The sequence below is a fragment of the Balaenoptera ricei genome, chromosome 16 (genome assembly GCF_028023285.1).
Source record: "Balaenoptera ricei isolate mBalRic1 chromosome 16, mBalRic1.hap2, whole genome shotgun sequence".
In the NCBI taxonomy this organism is placed as follows: Eukaryota; Metazoa; Chordata; class Mammalia; order Artiodactyla; family Balaenopteridae; genus Balaenoptera; species Balaenoptera ricei.
The window spans coordinates 28,837,055-28,846,320 of NC_082654.1; the positions used below are offsets into that span (position 1 = coordinate 28,837,055).

The 9,266-nt window shown below is 39.5% G+C and overlaps 1 protein-coding gene across 1 annotated transcript in view; it reads left to right on the forward strand.

Annotated features, from left to right (window-relative positions):
• The window catches only part of LOC132351093 (cytochrome P450 2C23-like), a 33,947-nt gene extending 30,384 nt beyond the window's left edge, over positions 1-3,563 (forward strand). Inside the window, exons 8-9 of the mRNA XM_059900900.1 lie at positions 1,132-1,273; positions 2,956-3,563. Coding sequence (XP_059756883.1) covers positions 1,132-1,273; positions 2,956-3,167 — 354 coding nt within the window. The 3' untranslated portion in view covers positions 3,168-3,563. The remainder of the gene's footprint in view (positions 1-1,131; positions 1,274-2,955) is intronic.
• Positions 3,564-9,266: the final 5,703 nt, after the last annotated feature.

The window sequence follows — 9,266 nt, forward strand, 5'->3', positions numbered from 1 at the left end:
GCACCAAGTCCTAACCACTGGACCGCCAGGGAATTCCCTAAAAATTATTTATGTAAAGTAGAATACTAAGCAAGCTACAGAACACTACAGGATGCTACTATTTGTGGAAAAAGTAGGAAATAGGTGTGCACCTTTTTTTTTTAATCCATAAGATATATCATAAAGGATATATCAAACACTGGTAACAGTGATTACATTAAGAAGGAAACCAGGGGACTTGAGAATAGGAAAGAGACTTATTTTCACTTTGAACCCTTTCGTACTTTTTTTTGTGTGTGTATTTTATACCATGTGCATGTATTACCTACTCCAAAACTTGTGAAATAATGTTTCAGGAAATACAAAATGAAGTAAAAATGGGAAGAGGAGGCTTTCATTTAAACAGGGGTGCTTTATGACCCATAGATAGATGGGTCAAATTCTAACCATGCCACTTGCTAAAAGTATAACCTCAAGTAAGTTATTTCTTCTCTCTGAATCTCAATTTCTGCATTTATACAATGTGAAACAAACAAACAAACAAACAAAAAGAGCCTACTGGATATGGTTGAAGTGAGAATTAAATTTATAAACTACTAAACACAATGTCAGGTAAATGTGAAGCGTTCCGTATCAATGGTCGTTATTATTTTGTCATTTAAATCTCACAGAATCTAATGGGGCAAAGAGGAAAGCCTATTGTTGTTACCCCACCCCGTTTTACAAGTGAGGGAAGTGGGGTTTGACCCAATAGATTTTATAGATTACAAGTTTCCATCTCTCATTTTCTTCCATTCACACTTGAATTCAGAAAGAAAAAAATAATGAAATGTGAGCTCTTTCAATTTGAGGCAACAATTCCAGTAAAGCGCATGTCTAGGCAATATGGGTTGCAAACCTTAGCTTTTTAACAATTGATTATTGCACTTTGACCATAACAGTGCTCTTCCCACAGAGAACCATCTTACTACTTGATAAAAGATATTGTATGATAATGTGTGTAAAAGAGCCATCACACGAGACAGTCCTCTCCAGGCAAACTTAAGAGTGCTCGATCCTATTTAGTCCACTGTGATTAAAAGTGTTAGACTTTTTATGAACCAAAGGTAAGCATGATAATGTGCCGCTCCACTCTCCATTTCTTGGTTCCAGGGCGCTACTGTATTGCCATTACTGTCTTCGGTCCTGTATGATTGCAAGGAATTTCCCAACCCAGAGAAGTTTGACCCAGGTCACTTTTTGGATAAAAATGGCAGCGTCAGGAAAACAGAATACTTTGTGCCTTTTTCCATGGGTAAATACAAATACACCCCATCCAAACCATACACATGCACCTTTTGGATAACTTTTAGCTTTACTGAATATGGCATAACTAAGTAATCCATTGATGATAGCAAAGTCAATCAAATCAATCTGTTATAAACCCCCAAATCGGGATGGATCCATTTACGTCTGTATACCAGTAGGATCAGGTAAGTCTTCCAGGGACTCTTTTGTTGTTTGGTGATTGAGTACAATGCTAGTTTTTAAAGAAACCAAGGCAAATCAATTTAATTCAGATGTCACACATTATCAGATAACAAAGGGACCTCCTTTTACAAACTCTTGCCTGTTGATCTCCCTTTCATAATATGACTTTTTCAAAACAAAATGTTCAAGTTTCTCTCTTCTTATAAAATTATTAACCATTATTAATTTTCTGATTCTTAGAGAGGCCATCAGAGACACCTTGGCCACTTCATCCTCTTTCTTCCCCTCTGAAGTCCGGAGCCCCACATACCCTTGCCTCTTTGCAAGCGCTGGTTGGCTCCCAGTTGCTAGTTCTCATAAAGTCATAAAGACAACTTAGGATTTCTCAGCACCCATTCTTTTTCTTTGTTACCCTAGTCAATCATTTGATTAGTATTTTCAAAAATAACAGTATATTTTATTTCTAATTACAGTGATAGTAAGTGTTCAGTATAAAAGATGGAAAATGCAGAAGAGCAAAAAAAAAGAGAACGGAGGGACTTCCCTGGTGGTGCAGTGGTTGGGAGTCCACCTGCCAATGCGGGAGACTTGGGTTCCTGCCCTGGCCCGGGGGCTCCCGCATGCCAAGGAGCGGCTGATCCCATGCGCCACGGCTGCTGGGCCTGCGCTCTGGAGCCCTTGGGCCGTGGCTGCTGAGCCCGCGTGCCTGGGGCCAGAGCTCCGTGACGCGAGGGGCCGCTGCGGTGCGGGCCCGCGCACCGACGCGAGGAGTTGCCCCTGCTCTCCGCAGCCTGGTGGGGGTGGGGGGGCGCGAGCAGCCACGAGGACCCAGCGCAGCCATAAATAGATGGATGAGTGGATGGGTGGATTTGTAAAAAGGAAAAAAAGAAAAAAGAAAAAGGAAAATCATTTGCAATTTCAGCTATAGCCTGAATTTCAGATTCAGGCTATAATCGCTGTTAATATTTTGCTATATATTCTTCACACAGTTGTCTAGATATACATAATAAATGTATATTTTATTTTTAAAAATCAGTCTCATTCTGTACAATCTATTTGATAACCTGCTTTTGTTTAGTGTGTTGTGATATAAGACAGTATTAAATAATCTTCCGTACAAACATGTTTAGGTTGTGTTGCATGATAGGTGCACAAGGATTTATTTAATTAATCCAGTATAGGTGGATGTCTAGTTTTCAACTAACTCATCAGTGTCATAAATAACAATGCAAGTGACGCCCTCATAGGTGAATCTCTAATTCCTACAGATAAATCCCCAGAAGGAGAATTACTTAATTAAGAGTGAAAATTTCTTTAGAGAGTTTTGATATGTATTGACAAATATCCGTCTAGAAGAACTGTACCAGTTCATTGTCCTCCAGCAGTTTCTTAGCCGTCCCTTTTCTGATCAGTGTTTTCATTGGCTGTTAGGAGTGTATAGTATTTGAATACAAGCTATTGTATTTGAATTTGGAGCAAGCTAATGGAACTGTCTCCTCCTTCCAGGGAAACGGGCATGTGTTGGAGAGGGCCTGGCCCGCGTGGAGTTGTTCCTGTTTCTCACCACCATTCTGCAAAACTTTGTCCTGAAGCCCCTGGGGGAGCCAAAGGACATAGAGACCAAACCCATTGTTACCGGGCTTATCAACATCCCACAACCCTACAAGCTGTGCTTTATCCCTAGACAAAAGAAGAACTTTTCTCTTTTAACAATTTAAATCAAAGTAATTGCTTTTTCCTCTCATTCCTTCTCCCACCCCATAGTCTCTTTTCATTTTAAATACTGCCTAGGACAGAAACACTACTCACTAAAAGCTTGATGGACATTTGTTTAAACCTACAAATCCCTTGCCAAAAAGGATCTGGGTCCTGAAAACTTCAAGGGTAAAACAATATACTTACATCCTATAGAGTACTTTATAAACCATGATCCAGCCAAACCAAGACCAGGCCCACAGAAGGCCTTTACTGAGACAATTGGCAAATAGTGGAGCCTTCACTCTTTCTGTGGCTTTGGAGATATGCTGATTTTCTATAGTTTTTCAAAATAGAGAAATTAATATTATGGCCTATGTGTATTTTTTCCTATTTCCAATGGAGAGCACTTACATGATTTCTGCCACATTCACAAAATAAATCCTTTTATTCCACAATAGATTTTCCTTGAATGTTTGACTTTATATCAATTCTCAAAAATCCCTTTCCTTGAGCTATGGGCACTCTATAATTAGAATATCATAAACAGATGAAATGATAATCCCCACCACAAATCTCTCCCTGCCCCACCCCATCTATTTGCAGCCATTGATTTACATGGGGGCCCAAGGAGCCCCCTTGGATAAGAATTCAAACCATGTTCATAGGTAGGATTCAGACATGCATAGTTACATCTTCTTCAGAAAGTGATGAGGGTCAGGGCTGGGGGGTTGGAGAGCAAGCGGGCAGATTGCAAGGAAAGACTGAGTATTGCTAAGAGAATCGTGACCCAGAAGAGAATGGCTAGAACAACTGCCCAGTGGTGGCCCAGTGGAGTGCTATGAGCAGCAGCTGCCACAAAAGCCTGGCTCAAATGCCAGCAGGCAGCCCAGGCTCCAGGACACTGGGAGGGAAAGAAGCTTTAAAAGCAGAGCTTGGGACTTCCCAGGCGGTACAGTGGTTAAGACTCTGTGCTCCCTACGTAGGGAGCACAGGGTTTGATCCCTGGTCAGGGAACTAAGATCCCATATGCCACATGGCATGCCCCACCCCCCAAAAAAGTAAAAGAAAATAATAATAAAAAAATAAAAGCAGAGCTGAGTTTCTGGGTGTATACTCAAAAGAACTGATTTTTTTAAAGTTCTCTCCAACAGATATTTGTACACCCATGTTCCTAGCAGCATTATTCACAATAGCCAAAAATGTGGAAACAACCCAAATGTCCATTAGTGGATGAATGGATAAACAAAGTGTGATTATATACATACAATGGAATATTATTCAGCCTTAAAAAAGAAGGATTTATAGTCTAACACATGTTACAAATGGATGAACCTTGAAGACATTATGCCAAGTGAAATAAGCCAGTCACAAAAGGACAAATATTGTATGATTCCATTTATATGAGGTACCTGGAGTAGTCAAACTCATAGAGACAAAGTAGAATGGCGCTTGCAGGGGGAGGGGGAGAATGGGGAGTTACTGTTTAATGGGTATGGAGTTTCAGTTTGGGAAGATAAAGTTCTAGAGATAGACGATGGTGATGATTGCATAACAATGTGAATGTACTTCACATTGTGAATGTGAAGTACATTGTGAATGTGAAGTGGCATGTGAATGCCACTAAACTGTACACTTAAAAATGGGTAAAATGGTAAGTTTTACATCATGTATACTTTACCACACACAAAAAAAGTAGAGCTGAGGTCCTTGAGGTGGGGATTTTGAAGCTGTAAATTTTGGACCTAAATGTTAATGTGATTTGCTAACATGTGAAGGTCTCTGTTTTCTTCCCACCCTCACACTCCTTTCTAGCTAACAAGAGTTTTGTCTTTTGTCACTCAGAGTCTCCTCCTTCCATGCATTCTGAGAAGTTTTGAATTTGCCAGCTAGGTTCCCTAACTTGGGATGCAGAACTAGTAGAATGAAGAGAGACCAGGCAGAAGAGGAAACTAGTTTGGGAGGTGAGGTTAAATACCATAATAAAATCACATAAAGATGGGACTTCCCTGGTGGTCCAGTGGTTAAGACTCTGTGCTCCTGGACTTCCCTGGTGGCTCAGTGGTTAAGAATCTGCCTGCCTATAGGACATTCCATCCAAAAACAGCAGATTACACTTTTTCTCAAGTGCACATGGAACATTCTCCAGTATGGAGCACATCTTGGGTCACAAATCAAGCCTCAGGAAATTTAAGAAAATTGAAATCATATCAAGCATCTTTTCTGACCACAACGCTGTGAGATTAGAAATCAATTACAAGGAAAAAACATGAAAAACACAAACACATGGAGGCTAAACAATACGTTACTAATAACCAAGAGATCACTGAAGAAATCAAAGAGGAAATCAAAAAATACCTAGAGATAAATGACAACAAACCATGAGAATCCAAAACCTATGGGATGCAGCAAAACCAGTTCTAAGAGGGAAGTTTAGAGCAATACAATCCTACCTCAAGAAACAAGAAAAATCTCAAATAAACAATCTAACTTTACACCTAAAGGAACTACAGAAACAAGAACAAACAAAACCCAACGTTAGTAGAAGGAAAGAAATCATAACGATCAGAGCAGAAATAAATGAAATAGAAACAAAACAATAGCAAAGATCAATAAAACTAAAAGCTGGTTGTCTGAGAAGATAAACAAAATTGATAAACCCTTAGCCAGACTCATCAAGAAAAAGAGGGAGAGGACTCAAATCAATAAAATTAGAAATGAAAAAGAAGTTACAATGGACACTACAGAAATACAAAGCATCCTAAGAGACTACTACAAGCAACTCTATGCCAATAAAATGAGCAACCTGGAAGAAAGGGACAAATTCTTAGAAAGGTATAACCTTCCAAGACTGAACCAGGAAGAAATAGAAAATATGAACAGACCAACCACAAGTAATGAAATTGAAACTGTGATTTAAAATCTTCCAACAAACAAAAGTCCAGGACCAGATGGCTTCACAGGTGAATTCTATCCAACATTTAGGGAAGAGCTAACACCCATCCTTCTCAAACTCTTCCAAAAAATTGCAGAGGAAGGAACACTCCCAAACTCATTCTATGAGGCCACCATCACCCCGATACCAAAACCAGACAAAGATACTCCAAAAAAAGAAAGTTACAGACCAATATCACTGATGAATATAGATGCAAAATTCCTCCACAAAAGACTAGCAAACAGAATCCAACAACACATTAAAAGGATCATACACCATGATCAAGTGGGATTTATCCCAGGGATGCAAGAATTCTTCAATATATGCAAATCAATCAATGTGATACACCATATTAACAAATTGAAGAATAAAAGCCATATGATCATCTCAAGAGATGCAGAAAAGGCTTTTGACAAAATTCAACACCCATTTATGATAAAAACTCTCCAGAAAGTGGGCATAGAGGGAGCCTACCTCAACATAATAAAGGCCTCATATGACAAACCCACAGCAAACATCATTCTCCGTGGTGAAAAACTGAAAGCCTTTCCTCTAAGATCAGGAACAAGACAAGGATGTCCATTCCCGCCACTATTATTCAACATAGTTTTGGAAGTCCTAGCCACAGCAATCAGAGAAGAAAAATAAAAGGAATCCAAATAGGAAAAGAAGACGTAAAACTGTCACTGTTTGCAGATGACATGATACTATACGTAGAGAATCCTAAAGATGCCACCAGAAAACTACTAGAGCTAATCAGTGAATCTGGTAAAGTTGCAGGATACAAAATTAATGCACAGAAATCTCTTGCATTCCTATACACTAATGATGAAAAATCTGAAAGAGAAATTAAGGAAACACTCCCATTTACCATTGCAACAAAAAGAATACAATACCTAAGAATCAACCTACCTAGGGAGACAAAAGACCTGTACGCAGAAAACTATAAGACACTGATGAAAGAAATCAAAGATGACACAAACAGATGGAGAGATATACCATGTTCTTGGATTGGAAGAATCAATATTGTGAAAATGACTATACTACCCAAAGCAATCTACAGATTCAATGCAGTCCCTATCAAATTACCAATGGCATTTTTTACAGAACTAGAACAAAAAAAATCTTAAAATTTGTATGGAGACACTAAAACCCTGAATAGCCAAAGCAATCTTGAGGGGGAAAAAATGGAGCTGGAGGAATCAGGCTCCCTGAGTTCAGACTGTTCTACAAAGCTACAGTAATCAAGACAATATGGTACTGGCACAAAAACAGAAATATAGATCAATGGAATAGGATAGAAAGCCTAGAGATAAATCCACACACCTATGGTCAACTAATCTATGACACAGCAGGCAAGGATATACAATGGAGAAAAGACAGTCTCTTCAATAAGTGGTGCTGGGAAAACTGGACAGCTACATGTAAAAGAATGAAATTAGAACACTCCCTAACACCATACACAAAAATAAACTCAAAATGGATTAGAGACCTAAATGTAAGACCAGACACTATAAAACTCTTAGAGGAAAACATAGGAAGAACACTCTTTGACATAAATCACAGCAAGATCTTTTTGATCCACCTCCTAGAGTAATGGAAATAAAAACAATAATAAACAAATGGGACCTAATGAAACTTCAAAGCTTTTGCACAGCAAAGGAAACCATAAACAAGACGAAAAGACAACCCTCAGAATGGGAGAAAATATTTGCAAACAAATCAACGGACAAAGGATTAATCTCCAAAATATATAAACAGCTCAATATTAAAAAAACAAACAACCCAATCCAAAAATGGGCAGAAGACCTAAATAGACATTTCCCCAAAGAGGACATACAGATGGCCAAGAAGCACATGAAAAGCTGCTCAACATCACTAATTATTAGAGAAATGAAATCAAAGCTACAATGAGGGGCTTCCCTGGTGGCTCAGTGGTTAAGAATCTGCCTGCTAATGCAGGGGACACAGGTTCGAGCCCTGGTCCAGGAAGATCCCACATGCCGTGGAGCAACTAAGCCCGTGCACCACAACTACTGAGCCTGCGCTCTAGAGCCCATGAGCCACAACTACTGAGCCCACGTGCCACAACTACTGAAGCCCGTGCGCCTAGAGCCTGTGCTCTGCAACAAGAGAAACCACTGTAATGAGAGGCCCGTGCACCGCAACGAAGAGTAGCCCCTGCTCACCACAACTAGAGAAAGCCCGTGTGCAACAACAAAGACCCAACGCAGCCAAAAAGTAAATTAAAAAAATTTTTTAAATCATTAAAATGAAAAAGGCTCTGTGCTCCCAATGCAGGTGGCCCAGGTTTGATCCCTGGTCAGGGAACTAGATCCTGCATGCCGCAATGAAGATCCCGCATGTGGCAACAAAGATCCCGCATGCAGCAATGAAGATCCCGCATGCCACAACTAAGACATGGCACAGCCTAATAAATAAATATTTTTAAAAATATAAAAAATAAAATAACGTAAAGAGAAGAGAAGAGGAAACAGAAGGATGATGATTGCGGGGAGAATTCAGTTTGACTTGGTGACTTTGGGGAGACAGGGATAAATTCTAGGGGAGCTGCTGAGAGCAAGGGAATTGAGAAGGAAAAGGAAGAGAATTGAAGTATGTTTGTGGCTTAATGTTCTTTAAAAGACAGAAATAAATAATGGAGTTCCGTTTTAATTACTTTTGACAGATTATTCTCTTCACTTGCATGTCCCTTCAGAGACTAAACCACAGGCATCAGCTCCACGATTTTCTTAGCCCCACACACAGGCTATGAAATTTGGAGCCATTTGGATTGCAGCTCTAAGCGTCCATTTGCACACTGCCGAGGTAAAATCAAGGAAATATCACTTTGAGCAAGTCCCTTAACATTTCCCCAACTTTATTTCCTCATTCGTAACATGGAGATCACAATACTCACTTTCAGAGTGGTTATGAACATTAATTGAGTTTACGTTGCATTAAGGCAAAATCATTCTCTAAAGATGTGTAATAAAATGTGTGGATTAAAATGGAACTCTCTGTCTGCATTTCAGCTGGGCCATCCAGGCAATAGTTACCAAACATGACCGCATTCCAAGGCATGGTGCTAGATCACCAATCAGGAGTTGCTGCAAAAATAATTTGCTAAAAATAGTTGCTTCAAAAATAGTTTCTGAGCCTTAGCCCCTCATCCTCCTGGAAATTC